We start from the raw sequence: 21,111 nt of genomic DNA on the forward strand, positions 1-21,111 counted from the left end.
GCCCCGGCCCCCGCCATGCTCACTGGCAGGGTCCGGCCGCAGCACGGGGACTCGGGAGAGAAGAAGGAAGGAAAGTGGAGATCACCTTCCCCCCATTGGCAGAGGCTGCTCTGTTCTGGTCTTCTGTTTCTTTTTTTTGTTTTCTTTCTTTTTTTTTTTTTTATTTTTTTCTTTCTTGGATTTAACCATTTCACACGCTGAGAGGATCCAGAGATTCCTTGGGCACAAACCAAAAGGCAACCACGGGGAAAAAGGATGGTTCGCTCAGCCCCCTGCCCTCCCTTGCCAATACCAAAAGCTAACGTGGAAATCTAATACCTCTTTCCTGAAGGAAGCAGTCGCTGGAGGGATCCGAAGGTTGCAAAGTGCAAAAATCTTTAAAATTACGTGGGGAATTTAAAAAAAAAAAAAAAGAATTGAAAAAAAAAAGAAAGAGCAAGCAAAGAAACCCGCAACACTAGAACCTCATGCGTCACCAAAAGCGATGGCTTTGCAGAGCGCTTCTCCCGCCCCGCCCGAGACATGCAAACTCCTCTATTTGTGAAGATACTTCAATAAAAACAAGTTAAAGTAACTGTTCTCAGGGATTGCTTACTAAAAGTAACACAAAAAAAAAAAAAGCATTTATGATACTGTAAATACTATAGTATATGTGTCAATTATTAAATTGTAAAGTTATAATTATTTATAATTCTGTCTTTTATTTGGGGGATACTTGAAATTGTCGTGGGCTGGGGCGATTATTTTTATTATTGCTATTATTATTATTATTATAACTATTATTTAAAAAACCACACAAAACAAAACCACAGACAAAAAGAGGAGGAGGCACGCGAACATTTCTCAGGTTCCCATGGCATCGTCGGCAGCGAGAAGGGTGTGGGGGGAGGCGAACGTCCGCTTGACTCACAGCCCTGGGACGGACGGACGGATGGACGGAAGGAGGAGCGGCATCCCAGCGCTTAAGGACAGCAAAGGAAGGGACTCGGGGCGACGCTTGCTCGGACACGCATGGATGCTGGCGATGGAGGACACGAGCCCATCGCCTCGTACGCAGCCGTCTCCCGGCGGGCGCAGGGGTGCGAGGTGCCTGGGCGGGTGTGGGGGCACCGGGGCTGCCCGGCCCCTGGGGGGGGGGGGGGGGGGGGGGGGGCAGGCGCAGCCTCCCCGCACCGTTCTGCTTCCCGGCTCTGTGGTGTGGCCAACGCTCGGCCCTTCCCGGCTTCACCCCGCGCCAGGAGCAGACTCTCCAGCCCTGGGCCGGCGGCTCTTTGGTTTTGGTTCATTTCTTTGCCAGCGGGTCGGGAGGGCTGGGGGGGCCAGGGCCGGTCTGGACGGTGACTTGTAGTTAGAGAACGTGGGCTAGTTATCTGCTGTCTGGTTTGACTTTTAGTTTTTTGGCAAGTGACTTGTGTCCGTGCTCTGGCCAGGAAACCAATTGTACTCGGTCTCTGTCGCCACCAAAATAGCAGTCTTCAACCAGTCTGTTTCTCTCTTTTTTCCTTCCTTTTTTTTTTTTTTTTTTTTTTTTGCGTGCGTGCGTGTATGTGTGTGTGCGACCTCTTCATCTGATGTTTAATAATAAAAGGGATGAACGTTACCACCTGTATCTCTACTGCCTTTCTCTGAAGTCAGAGTCACCCCACTTGCTGGGCAGCCTGGCGTCGCGGGCAATGCGGGCAGGGCAGAGCCCTGGGGAGGCGGCAGCATTGCAGCCCCCATGGTACCCAGCTCCTGCGCCCCAAGCAGGGGGATGGAGCAGTGACAAGGCACCCTGGCTGCTTCAGGGTGCAGTTCCCTGCCATGCTCAGCGTCAGCAGGTCCCTGCCCACCCTGGTGCCACTGACCTGTCCATGCCAGCTAGTGTTGGTGCCCATGTCGTGGTCCATCCTACACCCAGCCTGGACTGCAGCGAGTGTGCTGCAGCGTGGGATGGGGTGGCAGAGTCATAACCCAGGGTTTCTGGGTGCTGCTGGCACCATGGGCTGCTTTCTGCATGGTTTGATGAGCCCCAGGCAGAGTTGGCCCTGAGGATCAGAGATGATGGGGAGATGTGTGTGGGAGTGAGATCTCCAGGACCAGTGGGATGGTCCCAAAGAGGCTGTGGGAGCTGGAGGAGGATGATGGTGGTGCTAGGGCCATGGTGTCTCTGCAGCCACCCCAGCCAGTGTGGCGGGGTGCTGGTGGTGCTGGTGTCTGGAGGGCTCCTGCCACGTGGTCGGCTGTCCCCTACGTGAGTCCTGCTGGGTCTCCCACCCACTCGGGGATGCCCTGGGTTGATGTCACATTGCCTATTCATTCCCGCCTGAGCAGGACTGCAGCACAGCTCGTGCTGAGCCTGTGGCAGTGGTAGGCTGCGAGCTCCCAGGCTGTGAGCCTGCCAGCCTCGGGCAGCCCATCTCCCTCCCCTAGCAGGGCTGAGTGCGTCCGTAGTGCCAGGAACTGCCTATTGTGCTCTGGGCTCATATCCTCTCTCTCTCTCTCGCAAGCCCTTGGCACAGCACTGTGCAGCCTGACAGGGAGAGGCATCCCACACACACACACACACACACTTTGCTGGCATCCCCCTTTCCCCATTCTGAGCTGCAGGACAGGGCACAGGGGCTCCCCCCGACCTCATGGGCCCCATGGCCAGGCTGCCGTCACTGCCCATCTCCTCCAGGGCCATCCAGTTCCCCGTCCCCCCCCCCAGCCAGAGCCACACGGCTGCTGCAGAGAAGGTGCTGGTTTAATGCTGCAGCCCAGCCTGGAGCGAGCCCTGTGACAACACACTACTTGGGGTGACTGTGCCCAAACCAGAGTCCTGTCCCCAAGCCCCCAGGCTCAGCTGTGCTTGTTGATGTGGCGGGAATGAGTGTGCACAGCCTCCACAAAGGCACCCACGTGCTCGGGGTTCATGTCGGGGTAGAGGCCGTGGCCCAGGTTGGCGATATAGCGTTGGGTCCCGAAACCCTCCAGCATCTTCTTCACCAGCTCGCCAATCTTCTCCTGTAGGCACAGTGGGAAACCACGTCTCAGCCCCATCCAGCCCAGGACACTCCACCCCCCCGCCAGTCCCCAGCCAGCCTGGGGACTGCTGGGACACAAGCCAGCGCTGCAGGTGGGGAAACTGAGGCAGGAGGCCTTTCACACAGGCTAGAACTAGTGCCCATTGCTGGCGATGGCCACCGCTCACCTTGGGTGCGTAGAGAGCACAGGGATCCAGGTTCCCTTGCAGGGTGACATCTTTCCCTGTCTGTGCACTGCAGCAGGAAGGAAGCAGGTGAGTTGTTCCATGTGGTGCAGAGGCCGGGGGCAGCCGGGTGCTTGCAGCCCCCACCATAGGGCACATGGGACCCCTCAGTGCAGACCCTGGTTGCTGTGAGCTCCACGTAGCACAGGGGCCCAACTATCCCCACCTCTGGAGCAGAAATCTCCAGGCGTGGGATGGCTCAGGGCAGAGGAAGAGGTCAGGGTACCCGGCCTGGGGTGCTGCCCAGGCACCTGAGCGCTCTGCCAGGCTCTTACCGAGCTTCCTGGGGCCGGATGGTCCAGTCAAGACCAACCACCTCGTAACCAGCATGGGCCAGGTCGCGCAGCGCGTAGTGCGCATCCTTTGCAAAGATTATCTGGGGAGGGAGGAGACGGCAGTAGTAACTCCACTGTGGGTGAGACTGGGGGAGGCAGGTACCGGGGGATGCACCCCTCTCCAGCAGCCCCCAGATGCCAGGGTCAACCTAGGCAGCTCCCCCTCACCATGGGCACCAGGGGCAGCGCCTCCTCCTTCAGCTTGCTCTTGACAGCCTGGGCAATGTCTCGGATGTAAGGCAGGGCGAAGTCCTGAAACTGCTCCGGGCCCAGGTGCCCCGCATGGGACTCAAACAGCTGGAGCGCCTGCCAGGGACATGGGGTTGGGAGAGACACACCTCAGTCCTTCCTCCTCCTCCCAGAAGCTGGACGCTCTCTGCTCCCTGTCCCCAGTCCCTGCCCGACCCTGTCCCCATACCCCAGGACACACCTGCGCTCCAGCAGCCACCTGCCCCACCAGGTAGTCAGTGACGACATTGGCCAGCAGCCGCAGCAGTTGGTGGCTTGCATCGGGGGTGACGGTAGAGCCAGCTCTTGGCCTTGGCCATTGTAGTGGAGCCGCCACCTTCAATCATGTAGGACATGAGCGTCCACTGTGGGAAGGAGAGGAGCAGAGTGAGGAGGGTGATGGAGACAGAAGAAGACTTGAGGGGCCAGTCACAGTGCTGAAGGTAGGACCCATGAGCACACCAGAGCCTGGGGCACAGCTGCTCCTGCATTGAATGTCCCCCAACCTATGCACCCCTATAGCACCCACAGCCCTGGGGGTGTCATGGCCAGTGTCACCCCAGAGGAAAGAGCAGAGAAGCCCAGCTGGGAAGCCTACATGGAGGAGCCACATCACTTACAGGCGCCCCGGAGAAGCCGATGAGGGGTACCCTGCCCTCCAGGCTGTGTCGCGTCAGTGTGATGGCCTGGAAGACGTAACCCAGCTCTGCAGTCACATCCACCTTCTGTCGCAGTTTCAGCAGATCCTCCACCTCCTTCAGGGGCTCTGTGAATGTGGGTCCTTTGCCAGGGACCATGACAACCTCCATGCCCAGCGCCTGCGGACAGGGGAAAATGGAGGAAACAGGAATGGGGTGTCCCCAAACCCAGCCCCGTTCCCAGCCACTGCTCCCCACCACTGGCCATGGCTCTCACCTGGGGCACCACCAAGATGTCGGAGAAGATGATGGCAGCATCCAGGGGGAATCGTCTGAGTGGCTGCGGAGGAGAGGAGGCAGCGTCAGTGAGGACCTGGGACCACCTCCCCATGGAGGACCTGGACAAGCACATGGGGCAGTGGGGTCCCCAAGGGCTGCACAATTTACTGGGGCCACCTGGGGTGGCCAGACCCAAGGTTTCTCCCTGTCCCCATCGGGGCAGGGAGAAGGAACACACAGACCCCCCCAGGGGATGCTCACCTGCAGCGTCAGCTCACAGCACAATTTGGGGCTCCGGCAAGTGGCAAAGAAATCCTGTGCTGCCCGGGTCTCCCGAAACTCTGCAAGCGACCAGCATGAGCGTTATGGGGTGCGTGCTGGGCCCCCCTTGCTGCTCCCCCCCGCACACCTCTGCCTGCTCACCGGGCAGGTAGCGCCCCGCCTGCCGCATGCACCACACCGGGGTGTGCTCCGTCTCCTCCCCGCGTGCCGCTCGCAGGAACGTGTCGTTCTTCAGCTTGGGGAAGCCCTTGGGGCTGCGGATGAGAGCAGATAAGGGTTGTCACCCACGAGGGGTCCGGGTGCCCTACCAGATCCCCGCGGCTGGGAGCAGGAGGTGCCAGGGCCAGCGGCTTGTCCCCACTCCCTGGCTGGTGACTGCAGGAAAGGGCTTGCTCCCAGCTGTGACAAACGCTCCCCATCACGGTCCAGGACCTCTTCCTGCTCAGGATTGCAGGGCCCTCCCCGGGGAGAGGCGATGCCAGGCCAGGGGCCCTGTGAGATTAAGTTATCAGGGCCAGCAGTTGCTCCCGCCTGGAGAGATTTGGGGCCAGCGGGGCGTGGGGGGTGGGCAGCCCTGCCACCGGCATCCCCAGCCCCTATCTGTGCTGTGCAGCCCCTGAAGGCTCAGGCACCCGCCGAGGTGGCAACCATGCGTCCCCAACCTCCCCACCACGGTGTCACCACTGAGGGGCTGCTGGAGCCCAGCCTACCCCAGGGACGGGGACCCCGGGCAACCGCGAGGGAAGGCCAGCTCTGTCCTGCTGTGACAGGTGGGGGCCATGGGGACAAAGTCCCCAAAACCTCCAGTGTGGGATCAGTGACTTCACTGCCGCACCAGTGGCCCTGCTGACCCATCCCAGTGCAGGATCAGTATTCCCAGTGCAGGATCAGTATTCCCAGTGCCTCAACAGTGCGGGATCAGCCCCCACAGGGCGTCACCAGTGACCCCAGTTCAGGACCCTGGCGCCAGCACCGTATCCCCAGGGCCACACCAGTGTCTCACCAGTGTCCCCAGTACAGGGCCCCAGTGCCAGAGCATGGGCCTCAGGGCCACACCAGTGACCCCCGTGCATGCCCCGCCGCCCTCCCCGGCCCCGGTTACTCACAGGAGCCGCTCGCCGTCCTCCATCCTCCTGCCCCGCTCCCCGGCCCCTCCGTTGCCTCCCGACACGGCCCGCTCCGCCCCGCCCCGCCCCCGTCCCGCCCCGCCGGCGCCGCCATCTTGCCGGAATCCCGCCTCTCCGTGCGCCGCCATCTTGCCCCGCCCTCTCCGTACGCCGCCATCTTGCCCTGCTCCTCGCTCCTCCGTACGCGGGCACGGGCGCCGCCATCTTGCCCTACGTCTGCCCCACCGGGCGCCGCCATCTTGCCTTGTCGGCGGGCGGGGTTTGCCGTAAACCCGCGAGTAGCGACCCCGCCGGTGTGGGGCTCGGCCGCTGCCCGCTGTGCACGGTGCCCGGTGCGCGATGCGTGCGGGCGGGGAAGCGCCGCACCAGGTGCTGGGCCGGCTGCGGTTCCTGCTGCAGTGCAGCGAGTGCTTCCGCCGCGCCCAGGCGCTGCCCGCCGCGCTCTGCTACGTGCCGCGGGAGGTGCAGTACAAGATCTGCAAGGACCCCGCCGCCTCCGCCGCCGCCGCCCGCAGCCTGCTCAGCGTCTGGGACAGCCCGGGGCCGGCGCGGGGCGGCAAGCGGGCGGCGCGGACCACCATCGAGGTGCGGAAGGGCGGCTGCCTCCGCGCCACCGGCGAGGAGTACTGCAACGGCGCCGGGCTCTGGGTCAAGCTCAGCAAGGTAACGGCGGGCCGCTGGCTGGGAGGCCGCCGCGGCCTGCGCTGCCCGTGGAGGGGCCTGTCCGTCCCCTGACGGGAGCCGCCTGTCCCCCGCAGGAGCAGCTGGAGGAGTACCGGAGCGGCTGCGAGCTGGAGGAGGGCTGGGTGCTGGTGTGCAAGCACGCCGACGGCGGGGACCGGCTGGTGCCGGTGGAGTCCACGGAGCGGATCCAGCGGCAGCAGCAGCTCTTCGGGGTGGACTACAAACCTGTCATCAGGTGCGGGGCCGCCGCTCCCTCCCTCTAGGTCGCCGTCCCTGGCTTCCCCGGCTCCCCCTTGCATGGCAGAGAGCAGGGAGGCTCTCACCCCCCATTCACCCGGGCCCAGCTGCGTGGGGTTTCGGTGTGCTGCCCCTCAGCCGTTGCTGTCCTGGACTGAGGAGCCAGCCTGCTTGGCCGCTTCTTCCATGGAAGTGAGGCAACAGGGATGCTAGGTGTGGAGCTAACTGGGTTTGGCTCGGTCACTGTGCTTGTCACCTGCCTAGCTGGGTGTGGGCTGGAAGAAGTAGGGATGGTTGGAAAGGAAGGGGCGGCAGATGAGGCTGGAGGTGATGGAGGATGCAGTGCGGAGGGGCTTTAAACCCGAATCTTCCCCTTCCAGCTACTCCTTGACCACCAGCTCCTTCTTTCCCCTGGGATTTTCTCACTCCCCCCTTCTCTGGGTTGTTTCAGATGGGAGCAGGTGGTGGATCTGACGTACTCCCTGCGCCTCGGAGCGAAGCCCAAGCCCATGGAGCAGGATGAGGCTGCAGTAGAGAAGCTTCGGTATGAGCTGTTTCCCAGCTTCTGCTGTGGTTGGGTGCAAGCCACTGTCTCTCCCTGGCTGCACAGACAGCCGTCTCCTGCAGACTTGGGGGAGAGGGGGGAAGGCAGGCAGCGGGGAACAGCTCTGCTCGGCACAGTCTTGTCCTAGATAAGCCTGCACAAAGCAGAAGACAGGGCAAGACCAAGGCAAGCAGGACATGGACCTGCCTTCCCTAACCCGTTAGCCTGGCTCTCTAGAGCCATTAATCCCTTTTCCCTGGTAGGTTTGTGCCCCCAACGTGGACTTATGAATGTGATGAAGACCTGGTGCATTTCCTGTATGATCATATTGGGAAGGAGGATGAGAACTTGGGCAGTGTCAAGCAGTACGTGGACAGCATCGATGTCTCGTCCTACACGGTGGGTTAAAGGGATAAGGCTGCATCAGCCCCGCTGTGCTGTGGGGCAGGGGAGTGTGGATGGTGCTTGGTATGCTGGGCTGGGCTGTGTTTGAGGATGTGGGAGAGAAGCCTGGGGAGCGTCATGCAGCTTATTGTGTAATGTGGCCCCTGGAGGGGCAGTGGTTTGAGAAGCAAATGTTAATATTAGCTGCTAAGCTGACTTTAGGGAGGGTTTGATATTCTGTACTCTGTGTGTGACCCCAGAGCACCTTGGAGGGTCAGCCCCAGTGTCCTGTACTCTCTGTGCTCCCTGTGTGTACCCACAGCCCAGCAAAGGGAAAGGGCCAGTCTGACACCCTCTGGCTCTAAGATTCATGACGAGAGTAACCACTAAGGAGAAGTTAATCCTACCCCCATGTGATCTTCTTTTCATTTGCTGCCTTCTTCCAGGAGGACTTCAATGTGTCATGCTTGACTGACAGCCACGCCGACACGTACTGGGAGAGTGATGGGTCCCAGGGCCAGCACTGGGTGCGGCTCAACATGAAGAAAGGCACCATTGTCAAGTGAGGCACCTCTCCCCTGCGCGCTGGCTCGTGGCTGGGGCGAGTCCTGCAGCCCCCGCTCTCTGCATGAGTCTGTCATGGCCCAAATTTGCCCTGTGCTCCCCGCCCTTCTGCCTTGCTCTGGCTCTGGGCTTGAAGGGGTCTTAGCATTGTCACAGGTACCCAGGGACCCTAGCACCAGCTGTGTGTGCATGATAACAAGTGTGACCAGGCAACGAGGGGGAGCAGCAATGGGTGTTCAGATGCAATTACCTTCTCCTCATTTCATGCTTCCCTTTGCAGGAAGCTCCTGCTGACAGTGGATACCACCGATGAGAACTTCATGCCCAAGCGGGTTGCCGTGTATGGGGGTGAGGGGGACAATCTGAAGAAACTGAATGATGTCGGCATTGATGAGTGAGTGGATGGAGATGGAGAGGGTAATGTGGCCCTTGCAGGGGCTGGAGGTGCTGGACACCCAAACCATGCCAGCACCAGCCTGGCTTAAGAGGCCCAGGGCCCTGGGACAGACATTTTCCATCTCTGAGCTGTGGGTTCACTCTGCCTACAACAGCAGACAGCGTAACTGTCAGGGCTCTCCTGATGCGATTGTGGGACCCATCGGGATCATGTCACCTGGACCTGAGGCACCAGCAGGTTCAGGCATTCAGCATAGGCCATGTTGCAGGCAACTGCCTCTAGGTTCCTGCCACATGTTCCCATTTCAAAAGATGCAAACCCTCTTCCCTTACCAGCGGCTGAGTGGATTTTGGCAGGATGGACAAGGGAACAGCTCTGCAGCCCTCGTCTGTGCTGTGTTTGCAGGAGCTACATTGGGGATGTGTGCGTCCTTGAGGACATGACAACACACCTGCCTGTCATCGAGATCCGGATCGTGGAATGCAGAGGTAGGGCTGGGTGTTCTGGCCACATCCATAATGCACCTGTAAGATACTGTACATTAAGAGTTTGTTCCTGTGGCTTGTACTTCTTGGCTCTGTGGGCTGTTTCAGACGAGATGCAGAACCATGGGAAACTCCAGGGGGACCTGGAGGTTTGCAAGCTCTCAGGTTTCATCCTATCTTTCTCTGCCTTCAATTTTTTTTTTTTCTTCTGTGAATGCCCCACTTCTTCACAGAGGTATTTCAGGCTCTCAGTGCCCAGCCCCAGAGCTGGTGGAGCTGGTCACATTCCTAGTGCTTTTACTTATTGCTGGAAGGCTTGCTTTCTCATCATCTTAGCATATCATCCATGGTCTTCCTTGGCAGATGATGGGATTGATGTTCGTCTCCGAGGCATCAAAATCAAATCTTCCCGACAGAGGGACTTGGGGCTTAGTGCTGACATGTTCCAACTGCCCAATTTAGTGCGCTACCCTCGCCTAGAGGGGACAGACCCTGACCTGCTGTACCGACGAGCTGTGCTCATTCAAAGGTACTGTAAGGAGGGGGGCAGACAAGTGGGGTGGCATTGCCTGCAGGGATTGGTGCCATCTCCAGCATGAGTATGGCTGGAAGCTGTAAAGCTGTGTGACTCCCCTTGGGACAGGCATCCTGGACCCTGGAGGAAATAGCAGAGTCATTTGGGAACAAAGTGGGCTCTCTGGGGTAACTCCCCTATGCTTTCAGAGGAATTTTGCGGCTCACATTCGTGGTGTTGTGTGTCACAAGCACAGCATATCTGTGCAGTGGGTGGGGCAGGTGCATGCAGAGTCCCTTGCAAGGGGTGTGAGGTCCCTGTAGTGCCCAGGGAGTGGGAATTTAGTACCAAAGGTTCTGTGGTGTAAAAGACCGTGGTGGGTTGGGTTTGGATCAGTTGTTACTTTTCTACTTGTGCCTGGGAGTGTCTGGTCTGGAATCAGCTTGTGCAGATCCCTGTCCCTCCTGTGTTGTGATACCTTCTTCTTTGGGATTTAGGTTCATCAAGCTCCTGGACAGTGTCCTGCATCACTTGGTGCCAGCCTGGGACCACACTGTTGGCACGTTCAGCAAACTCAAGGTGGGCGATTCCCTCTGTCTTACGGGGCCTCAGTCTGGCAGGGTAGTTGCACTTGGGCTGTGGCAAGGGAGGCAGTCAGTGCTTGTTGCCTTTAAAGCAGCTCAAGGGAAATACCTGGCTAAGCTCAGTTCATTAAAGCTGTGAAAGGTGATATTGTTTAGAGGCTAGTTTCCTGCTAAAATGCTGATGTGGAAACATGTAGCTATGGGGTAGCAAGTAGAATCAAACCAGAGCACTTCACCCTCAAAAGGACTTGGACCATAGCAGCACTGGGCATGTGAGCTGGATACACATTCCCTCCGAGATCTCAGCCCAGGACACTCTGTTCCTGCGCTTGCTGCCAGCAGCTTTGAGCTGGCTGTGTCCAAACAGCAAGGCTTTTACCAGTAACTTCTTTCTGGCTTTAATAAGCTTTTGATTTCCATCTTTCTCATTAGACTGAGTTTGTCCCTCCAGTAGTCCATTTTCCTTATGTCCTTTCCCAGAATACATTGCTGGGGTAGCCCCATTCTGTGTGTTTCCAGGCCTGGTGTCAGAAAGCACTGTAATTCCTGTGCCAGCTCAACATAGGACCCAAAGCATTTGAGGATTCTTGTTTGTTTAGAGGAGCTTGCTTTGATTACAGATAGGAGGGATAGTAAGACCGATGTTCTGGTGAGAGTAAGGGTGAAGGAGAGTCCAAACAACACTGGACTGTGAGCATCAGGTGATGACTGGTGGAGCAAATATTGTCAAGGAGAATGTGTCTGTGTTTGGAAGGGAGTGGCCCTGGGAGGGGGAGAGACCTGGAGGGCGCAGTGGCTTCAGTAGGAAGTAGGTGACGTGTTTTGGACACTGGGCACTTCTGATGTTTTGGACGTACCTGTTGACAGCATATCAAGCAGTTCTTGTTGCTGTCCAAGAGGCGCACAGCTCTCATTACCCAGTGTCTGAAGGACTCGGAGACCAGCAAGCCCAATTTCATGCCGCGGCTCTATATTAACCGACGCCTGGCTATGGAGCATCGAGACAACCCTGCCCTGGACCCCAGCTGCAAAAACGCTGTCTTCACCCAGGTACTGTCCCTCCTGGAAGGGTCCCCACTGCTCTGGGGAGAGTGGGGCATCCCAAAACCAAAATGAACCACTTAGAGGTGGGTGGAAGGGACAGCTTGGAGCTGAAGATACCTGGAGTCCTCAAGGCCTCTTCACATGACTCATAGGCTCTACAATTACATGTGCTGATGATCCCATATCCAGGAATAACATCTAGGAGGGATTTGGGATCTCTGAGTTAAAGTCTGTATCCTGGATGCTCTGTGTGGCATGTTGCTAATGCAGAGCATAACAATCTCGTTACGCTAAAAGGGCAGCAAAGAATTCTTCTGTGACAACAATAATGCAGCTGCATACAGTCCTGTGTCATGGTTTTACAGCAATGCTGATCTTCCTATTGCCATTCTCCCCACACCTCCAAAAGATCTGTGTGTGCACAAACAGCCCAGACTGCCGAGAGGTTTAATATGTGCTCAATGTATCTCTGAGGCCAGAAGGCTCCATACAGTGGTTAGCACTGTAATTTATGTTCCCCTTCCAAAAATGAAGGGCTCTTAGACAATGTAGAGATCAGCTTTGGACAGTATTTGAACGTTGGGGGCAAACCAGATTTCTTCCAATTTCCTGCCTTCACCTGGCACCAGTTCCCCTGGAGAGGGGATACCAGGCTTGATCTTCTCTGCTTGTTCCAGGTGTATGAAGGCCTGAAACCCTCAGACAAGTTTGAAAAGCCTCTAGATTATAGGTAAGTGGTGTCTGGGGGAGGGAGGGGATCATGCAGTGCTGGGAGCTCTGTCCTCTGTCACAGCAGGGTGTTTGGGGAGTCTGTGTGTCCTGTGCTCTGGAGAGGGTTTGCTAGGGCAGGAGCCAGCTCAGCCATGGGATCAGGGCCTGTTCCCCAAGGTGTCACCTCCCTGCTGAGGGTACAGGTGTCTCTGGAGATTGAGGCCGTGTCCTGTCCTAAGCCCAGGCTGGTCCACTCTAGTCCCCTGGTGTCCCTGCTGTGCCTGCTGCCTCCCCAGCATCTCCTTGGCTTTTAGCAGCACCTCAGGCGATGCCTGGTTCTCTGCAGGTGGCCGTTGCGTTATGACCAGTGGTGGGAGTGCAAATTCATCGCAGAGGGCATCATAGACCAAGGTAGGGGCTGTGTGAGGCAAGAGCTCCTCTGGAGTAGAGTCGGGGGCTGATGGGGTGACTCTGTTGCTGTAGGGGTTCTTGTTTGCTCCCAGTGTTACTGCCCACGGAGGAGGGAGGGAAGGCAGGTTGCCTTGTCCTGCCACTCCCAGCCATATCCTGGATAAGGAGTGCTGCTTGCTGAGATGGGGACCAGACCTCCATCAGTCACTAACAGCAGCTTTGACAGTGCCAATGCTCCTTCTGGCTGTCCTCCACAGGCCAGGCAGGGATGTTATTTCTCCTGTCTTATTTCCTCTGGTGCCATAAAGCTCTGACAGGAGCCTTCTGCTCAGCCCTGGGCCAGGCTGGATCAGAATTCCTCATCTTTGCTCCATAACTCTGAAGGTCAGCACATGGGGAGTTCACATCACTAAAAATGCCCTTCTTTTGGGGTTGCAGGTGGCGGTTTTCGGGACAGCCTGGCAGACATGTCGGAGGAGCTGTGTCCCAGCTCAGCAGACACCCCCGTGCCTCTGCCTTTCTTTGTGCGCACGTCCAACCAGGTGCTGTGGGTTGGGGTATTTGAGGCAGATCTTTCTGTGCCTGGCAATGCAGTGCTGTCCCTGTCCCCCTGCATGCCAGGGCTGTACCTACTTTCGCTGGTCCGAAGCTTTTCCTTGTGAAGGGTTGGGTGGATTGCGTTGTGGCACCTCGTTTTAGGATATGCTGACAAGTGCCTAGATAGTTGTCTCTCACTAGGAATATTGCCAAGGAGGATGGGGGGTTTAGCCCACTTCTGTTGTGAGAAGTGCCCAGAGGCACTGCAGGAAATGAGTTAGTGGTACTTCATGCTGTGCCGAGATCGTGACTTGGAGTTCTGCCTCTCACTCCTGTAGGGTAATGGCACTGGAGAAGCCAGGGACATGTACGTCCCCAACCCCTCCTGTAAAGACTTTCCCAAGTATGAGTGGATTGGGCAGATCATGGGAGCAGCTCTGAGGGGCAAGGAGTTTCTGGTAAGCTTTCAACCCTGTCCCTGTGTGGAGGTTTCCTGCAAAGGGAGTCGTTAGCCCCCTTCTGCAGCCTGTCTGACAGGAGATGGGGGGGGTCTGTGGTCACACACTGGGATGAAAGGTGTTTGGCAGGATTTGGGGTTGAGGGGTTAGGAGAGCTCACAGCCTGAGTTTTGGGAGATGCTGCTGGGAGCTTGGCAGAGGTTCTCTGCTCGGCTGTGATGAGCTCTGCATGTGGACAGGGGGAGCAGGGAAGCTCCTTTGTGTCTGCGCTGTTGAGCCCTATCTCTATCTTTGGGGATGTCTCCTTTCACACATACTCAGCAAAATTCCTGTTCTCCTTCAGGTCCTGGCTCTTCCTGGCTTTGTATGGAAACAGTTAACAGGGGAGGAGGTCAGCTGGAGCAAAGACTTCCCTGCCGTGGACTCCGTGCTGGTGAGAGGGACTGGGAGGCTGTGCCTATCCTATCCCTTGTGGCACTTAGCAAGGTGGTGATTTGTGTCCCTGTCCTCATGTTGTACTTGCTTGCTCCTGTGATGTGTCAAAGAAACACGCACAAAAAGGGCACTCCTGGCATTTAATGCATCTTATAGCTAATACAGAGATGGAGCCATGCTGACTACTGCTTCAAGCATGCAATGCCCCAGGGTCTGCTAAACAGCTCTAGGGCAGCATACCCCATGCTGTGCTGCTGTCACAGTCACTCCAGTGTTGCCTGGGAAGGGAGGAGATGGGGACTTGGGCACACCACCGCCCACTGGGCATCTCTCTAACAAGCACTCATCTGGGGCCTGGGCAGGTGAAGCTCCTGGAGGTGATGGAAGTCATGGACAAAGACACCTTTGAGTTCAAATTTGGGAATGAGCTGACCTACACGACAGTGCTGAGTGACCAGCGCATGGTGGAGCTGATCCCCAATGGCAGCAGCACCGTGGTGCGCTATGAGGACCGCAAGGAGTTCATCCGCCTGGTGCAGAGGGCTCGACTGGAGGAGAGCAAGGAGCAGGTAACGCTGTCCCATAGCATCAGTGGTCATTGAGTTCCCAGAGGCATACCCCCCAGTCTGTTTCTGGTAAAATGCATTGTGGTTAGTGTCCCTGTGCTCATTAGTGCAATAGTAGGCGATCCTTTTTGGTGAGGTCCTGGAGCCCATGGAGTTGTTGAGAAGCAAAGTAGCGTGTAGCAGCATGGGAGATACGGGGTTTTATTCCCAGCTCTGACACAGGCTTCCTGAATTAACTGGGATGCGTCTCTGTGGGATCCTGTTCCCTTCTTCAGGTTCCTTGGAGCATTTGCTGAGCAGTCACATGGCTTGCGTCCAGCCAAGTCCCTAGGCTCAGCCACGAGCCAGGGAAGTGGGCAAGGCATGCTGCTTACCTGCCCTGTCTCCTTTTCAGATCATGGCCATGCAGGCTGGGCTGCTGAAGGTGGTGCCCCAAGCTGTTCTTGACCTCCTCACCTGGCAGGAGCTGGAAAAAAAAGTCTGCGGAGACCCTGAAGTCACAGTTGATGCCCTGAAGAAGCTCAGTAAGTGAAGGGCTCTGCTGAAAACTCTTTCCCTGAAGACAAGACTGTCTTCTCTCTGTGCTGGGACAAGGAGAGGTGTGGGAGGCTGATATTAGCCTCTTTGTTAGAGTGAGAATGTGGGCCTGTATACTTCTTGCCTTTAGCTGGGTGCTGATGGGGCAGGGGTGTCCCTTGTCTGCATGCTGGGCCTCAGGGTAGAGGCTGTGGCATCCCTAGGCTGTCAGTATCTGAGCCTCTGTGGAGCCAAGATGTGGATCTGGATGTGCTTTCTGGGAGGGGCCTGGCTGCATGTGTCCCTCTCACCATGGGTCTACGTGCTCACACCCTGCAGGCACCTAGAGGTTTCTTCCTGTGCTGGCAGAGGACCCCTGGGTGAGCAGGGGAGGCCCCACTCCAAATTATCCAAAATTGGATCTTAGTAAACTCCTTTTCTGTATCCTTTCTACCAGCCCGGTTTGAGGACTTTGAGCCATTGGACACCCGTGTTCAGTACTTCTGGGAAGCACTCAGCAACTTCACCAATGGTAAGTGATTTGCTCTGTCCCTGCGTATCTTGTGCCATGACAGCCCCTGCATGCTGGCTGGGAACTGGGAGGGTGAAACCACCCTCATTGCTGCCTGGGGAACAGATGGGAGCCAAAGAGAGCAAGCAGCTGAGCTGAAGGAACTGCTTGCTAGTGCTGGGGAAACCTGGAAGTGGTTGTACTCTATCTTGCATCCTTCTAGGGTCTTCTGATGTCTTTGCTTTTCCTTCACAGAGGATCGCAGCCGCTTCCTTAGATTTGTCACTGGCAGAAGCCGCCTTCCAGCACGGATCTACATCTACCCAGACAAGATGGGGTGAGTCTGTTCTTCTGTGGACTGCAAGGCTGACAGATCCCACGCCAAAGGGATGTGTGGTCTGGTCTCCCCTGCCTCGCTGGCCTGCTGGTTCTGACCAGTTTGTCACTTTCTCCCCAAGCTCTGAGACAACAGATGCTTTGCCGGAGTCATCCACCTGCTCCAGCACCCTCTTCTTGCCCAACTATGCCACGTAAGTTTTGGTACTTCCTTACATCTGGGGGACTGGGCTCTCTTCTTAACCTTGGTGCTGACCCATAGGGCCCCATCGCTTTGCCATGCTTATGTCCCCCTGCCTGTACCATGTGGCTGCTGTGATTGTCTCTGTGAGCAGCTGGTGAAGCATAGCCTCCATCTCAGAAAGCATCTTGTCCTCTTGCCTGGCAAATGCAGCAATGGCAACTCCTCCTTGTCTTTTTTTCCCCCCCACCTCCTGCCATCCCTAGAGCCAAGGTATGTGAAGAGAAGTTGCGCTATGCCGCCTATAACTGCGTGGCCATTGACACAGATATGAGTCCGTGGGAAGAGTGATGTTGCAGCCTGACCAAGCAGCATGGACAATCGTTCGACAAAACCGTGCAGTGGGAAGAGCTCCCTTATCCCCCCAGGATATGTATATATAATAAACATACAGGTGTGAAGCCTAGCTCCCAGCAGTGGTAACCAGCACCTCTTTGGACATGGAGGTTTGGGTCTTCAGCAGGGTGGGAGCAAGCTTGGAGTGTAAATGTAATTACATTTATGGCCCATCCCTCATACATCAGAAAGGTCTGGTAGGCTTCTGTAATGAGTTTCTTCTCTACGTGTCCCTGTTGCAGCTCCACAACTCCCACTACTCCCAATTTGTGCTCCAAACAAGTGGGGTAGGGCCACAAAGCTGCACGGCAGGTTACAGCACAGGACAGAGAACTGTGAGCTGCTGCCAAGACCACAGGGATGCTTGTGTGTCCTTGCCTGAGTGTCCTGACCACATTCCTTTGCCTTGTTCCTGCTCTCACCTGAGGTCATGGAAATGAGATCATTCATCTAGGTTTAAGAAGAAATGGGGCAGGCTGGTGGGAGGTGCTGCAGGGGTGCCTCTGGCCACCAGGTGTCACAGCAGACCTGCACAGCAGGATTGTGGGTGCTGTCAAGAAAGGGCTTCCATGCTTTTACATCGCACAAAATCCCAGTTCCCGTGACCACCCATGGTTCCCTGCAGCCCTTGCGCAGCAGCGGCTGCTGGGGGAGCTGCTCCCCTATGGGAGGTGGGAACTGTGTACCTCCCTCCTGCTCTGTAACCTTCAGTTCTGCATCTGGCATGCTGGTGGCATAGCAGCTGTTCTCCCAGGCTCTTTGAACCTTAGTTTTCCCCTAAAAGCCAGTATTACAACTAATCTGTTCTAGTTCTCATGGAGATGTGCAGGCAGGGCCAAGCTCTTCTCCCAGACAGCAGGGGTTAGAGCAGTAGCAGGCACAGCAGTGCCAAGCTCTGCTCCCCTCTGCCTGGGGAGGTAGGTGGAGGTTTCATGTAGACAGGGAAAGCCTTTGCCCCAGGCGAGTGGAGAGACTGTGGGTACCAAGGGTTGGAGCTCCTTGAGCAGATGGACACACAGTGTGTGAGCGAGGAGTGGGTAATGAAAGCTTTACAACTTCAAAACCATTGGAAATGTTCCTTGATCTTCCCAGCCCTGGGCAGGGCTAGTCATTGCCTAGCACTGTGAACTACCAGATGTCAGTCCGCTTTTGTACCCCCAGCTCCATCTTCAGCCCGTGTGGTCTGTTGGACCACCACTACTAAGAGCCACTGAGTCACAGAGGCTTCACTGGAGTGCGGCTAATGCTGTGAGTTAAGATTTATCCTGTCTTAACGCTTCATGCCTTTCTCTCCTCTGTTGAAGGAGTCTGTCATCCAGAAATCACTTCCAGTTGTAAACAAAGTCCTTCACCAATTTCCTTTGAAACTGCTGTATTCCCAGACCTGCTGGGTGGTTTGTATTAAAAGGGATGTAGGACCAGGAGAGAGCATGTGTTGCTATCTCCCATCGTGGTGAGTGGAAGGAGCATAGGGTGAGCGGGGAAGCCATTTCTGGCAACACTTCCACACTCCACTGTGTGGGTGTGAAGTCCTGTCCCATCTGCTGGAGGAGGTTTTTTGTAAATCCTAGAATTATCTCAGAATTGAGCTCTGTGGCTGATTTCAATGACCAGCATGGACAGGAGCAGAGCCAGTGTGATACCTTTCTGCGCTGGTGGCTGAGTCACTTCCTAGGGTGTCTGTTTTAAATGGGCATGAGCGAGCTGGTGAAAGGACTTTGATCTGCTGGCTTGGCCTTGGTCAGGAGTGTTGGTAAAGGAGTCTTCAGCATCAAGCTGGGGTTTGAAATGAGCCATCCTAGATCCTTTCTGGCCACTGACATTTGGGTGGAATTGATCCTGCTTTTTCCAACCTTGCCCACTTGTATCTAAGGGAGATCAGCAGGAGGTCACATTGTTTACCAAGCAGAACTAGAAGTAGCAAGAAAAATTGACTCCTCTCTGGTGCTTTATTGCTGGACAGGGGACGAGTGGCTGAGGGTGGGATGGATAAAATGGCCCTAGTCTTTGGTGGAGGGTGAGCTGATGTCACCTGTGGGAATGGGCAGGCTAAGAACCAGCTGGAGCTGTTTGGGGTGACCAGCTGTGGGGCAATGGGCACCTCCAGCTGAGACATCTTCAACAGGTGACCACTGCTCCCCTGACCTTGGTGGAAGCAACTGTAGCTGACAGAGGGTAACTGAGGTAATTATGGAGGCAGCCAGAGCAGCTCAGGTTTCTCACTGAGGGATGAGATGCTTGGGCAGCTCTATTCCCTCTCGTCATCCATGTACACAGTCCCAGCCCTCCATCATGAGGGGAGAGCTGCCATGCAGGGTGATGCTGAGAGCAGGGCCTGGCTGAAGCGGTGGGATCCCTTCCCTAGAAGCATCGTGGCATCTTTATCCTTGGGGATGCTCAAGACTTGTCTGACAGCCCTGGGCAATCTGATCTAACTTCCAGTCTTGCCCTGCTGGCTTCAGGTCTAGGTCCTCCCTAACCTGAAGCACTCAATGACTGTGAAGTTATCAACACTAGCTTTTCCCATATTTCCCACATTTCTCTACTATTCCTCGCAGCAAGGTCTTTTAGTCCCTGACCTGTCACACACTCGAGTTTATTTCTGCCACTGAGAAAAGAGTGCTGCCCAAGGGCTTGCTGGAGCTCTGGGCAAAGGATCTAGCTGATGACGGGGATTTCTATTTAAAAAATACTTGCAGTAACAGGACCCTGGCCCTAGCAGCAAGGCTGCAGTTGGGAGCTTATCCAGGATGGTCTGGGTTTTACCCCTACAAGCATATTGAGAAAAAAAATTGTTGTACCATACATACCATTGGTTTACTGTCCATTTTGTGTTATGGCCATATACATGTTGGAGAATGGCAGCAGCTGCTGCTGTAGTGTTATACCAGGGTGTAGAGAGACCTGTGAAAGCTCTTCCAGTTGCGGGAAGAGCCCATTGCTGCAGCGAGGTCTCAGCTGAGATCGTTTAGTGCCTGGACAGAGGGTCTGGACAAACGTGGCTGCTGAGCAAAGATGCCAAGATAACCCATAGATCATGCTGTTGAGTTTGCTGTGCAAAGGTGAGCTGGGAAGGGGGGAGCTGGTAACCCCCCCGGATCTCCTCCACACAATCCTCTGTCTCATCTGTGGTGTTTTAAAGCCAGTCGCAAATCTGCTGTGACAACCCAGCGAATTGTGGAAAAGGTCAGCCTGGCTCAGCTCTGGCCGATCTCAGGGGCCCAAAGTAGGTGTTATGTCAGTGCTGGGTCACGTTGCTTCTCCTCTGATCTCTAAAGCTGCGGGTAGGAGCCGTCTCCTACCATATTTGACAAGACACAAGTCAAGTGCTCCTGCCCCGGACTCCTGCTGCGCGTGGCCTGGGGCGAGGGAGCTCTCCTGGGCACCAGGAACCAGAGGCTGCGTGTCACCACCCCATCACCCAGTCTCAAGTTGGTCGAGATCAATTTCCAAGCCAGTGCCATCCTGAGGAAGGTGCTGGTGCCCCTGTGCTGCTGAGAAGAGGAGGCATCTGCGTGTGCCAGCCTGCAGCGTTACGGGGTGGGTAGGGATGAGCTGGGGGAGGGACTGATGCCGTGACGGCTCCGTTTAACCACTCGCTCTCGTCTGACTTCAGTTTGCTGAATTGTCATAGAATAGCTTCAGGTGATTAATAATGCGCGTGTAGTCTAGCTGTTCTTGTTATTCCACTACTACCCTGGAGTATGACAAGCTATAAATAGTTTGACAGGATCTGTCTGTCCATACCTCATATAGGATCTAAAATAAAGTGAACGAACTAACTGCTCCTGGCCTTCCTGATGATTTGTCTGGTCTGGCTGGGGCTCCTGCATCCTTCTGTTGGGTTAAACAGCGATGGGGACTGGTGTCATGAGAGGCGACTGGAGGTGAAGCAGAAATTGGCCCTGTGACACCCTTTGCACACAAAGCGGTGTCATGGAGGTGGCTCAGTGTTAACTGGCTTAACCCTTTGCAACAGCTCTGCAACCAGTTTTACAGGGTGACAGGGCTGCGGAGGGAGGGCATGGGACCCTCCTGGCTGCCGTGGCCCTGGTTAGGAGCAAGGCAGAAGTTTGCAGGGTTGAGGGCACTTTGCTTCTGGCAAAGCCAGCGCCCGCTGCTGCCGTGAGGCACGGTCACGCCGGTTCAATAGATAACGCTGCAGGGGTGACAGCTGTCAGACACCTTTGCAGGCAGGGATGGAGCTGGACTCTGACCTGCCAGGAGAGCAGGCAGGCGCCAGAGGGGTCTGGGGACCTTTGAGCTCTGCCAGCCTGGTTGTTTCCTGATTCCTAAACAGAGCTCTTTGTGCCCAGCCTGGAGGAGTTCAGGTAGCATGGGGTGGAGCCGGGTTGTTCTCTGCCACCGCCTCGCTGCGGTATGCCAAGGGCAGGTGTAACACATTGCCAGCATTCTGAGGTGGTTGGGTGCTGCTGGGTGTCATGGCCTCGCTCCTCCTGCCAGGATGCCACTGCTGGCTGTCGTAAAGCTGCTC

The 21,111-nt window shown here is 56.2% G+C and overlaps 2 protein-coding genes across 2 annotated transcripts; one reads left to right on the forward strand and one right to left on the reverse strand.

Annotated features, from left to right (window-relative positions):
• Nucleotides 1-2,641: 2,641 nt before the first annotated feature.
• On the reverse strand, nucleotides 2,642-6,129 carry UROD (uroporphyrinogen decarboxylase). Its single transcript, XM_075710675.1, is given in 11 exon segments — nucleotides 2,642-2,988; nucleotides 3,176-3,242; nucleotides 3,508-3,608; nucleotides 3,736-3,873; nucleotides 3,998-4,075; nucleotides 4,077-4,160; nucleotides 4,416-4,613; nucleotides 4,711-4,773; nucleotides 4,974-5,053; nucleotides 5,136-5,248; nucleotides 6,101-6,129. Coding segments are annotated over 11 exon segments (1,110 nt in total). The 5' UTR covers nucleotides 6,124-6,129; the 3' UTR covers nucleotides 2,642-2,823.
• Nucleotides 6,130-6,460: 331 nt separating this feature from the next.
• Nucleotides 6,461-16,686, forward strand: HECTD3 (HECT domain E3 ubiquitin protein ligase 3). The gene is made up of 21 exons (XM_075710311.1): nucleotides 6,461-6,784; nucleotides 6,880-7,040; nucleotides 7,494-7,586; nucleotides 7,850-7,985; nucleotides 8,417-8,532; nucleotides 8,815-8,928; nucleotides 9,337-9,419; nucleotides 9,780-9,945; nucleotides 10,428-10,509; nucleotides 11,382-11,564; nucleotides 12,236-12,288; nucleotides 12,616-12,680; nucleotides 13,119-13,222; nucleotides 13,556-13,675; nucleotides 14,019-14,108; nucleotides 14,473-14,679; nucleotides 15,071-15,200; nucleotides 15,650-15,724; nucleotides 15,959-16,040; nucleotides 16,162-16,233; nucleotides 16,487-16,686. Exons 1-21 carry the CDS (start codon nucleotides 6,461-6,463, stop codon nucleotides 16,569-16,571), a joined length of 2,541 nt encoding a protein of 846 aa, XP_075566426.1. The 3' UTR covers nucleotides 16,572-16,686.
• The last annotated feature ends 4,425 nt before the right edge of the window (nucleotides 16,687-21,111 follow it).

This window comes from Pelecanus crispus, chromosome 5 (assembly GCF_030463565.1).
Source record: "Pelecanus crispus isolate bPelCri1 chromosome 5, bPelCri1.pri, whole genome shotgun sequence".
NCBI classification, from domain to species: Eukaryota; Metazoa; Chordata; class Aves; order Pelecaniformes; family Pelecanidae; genus Pelecanus; species Pelecanus crispus.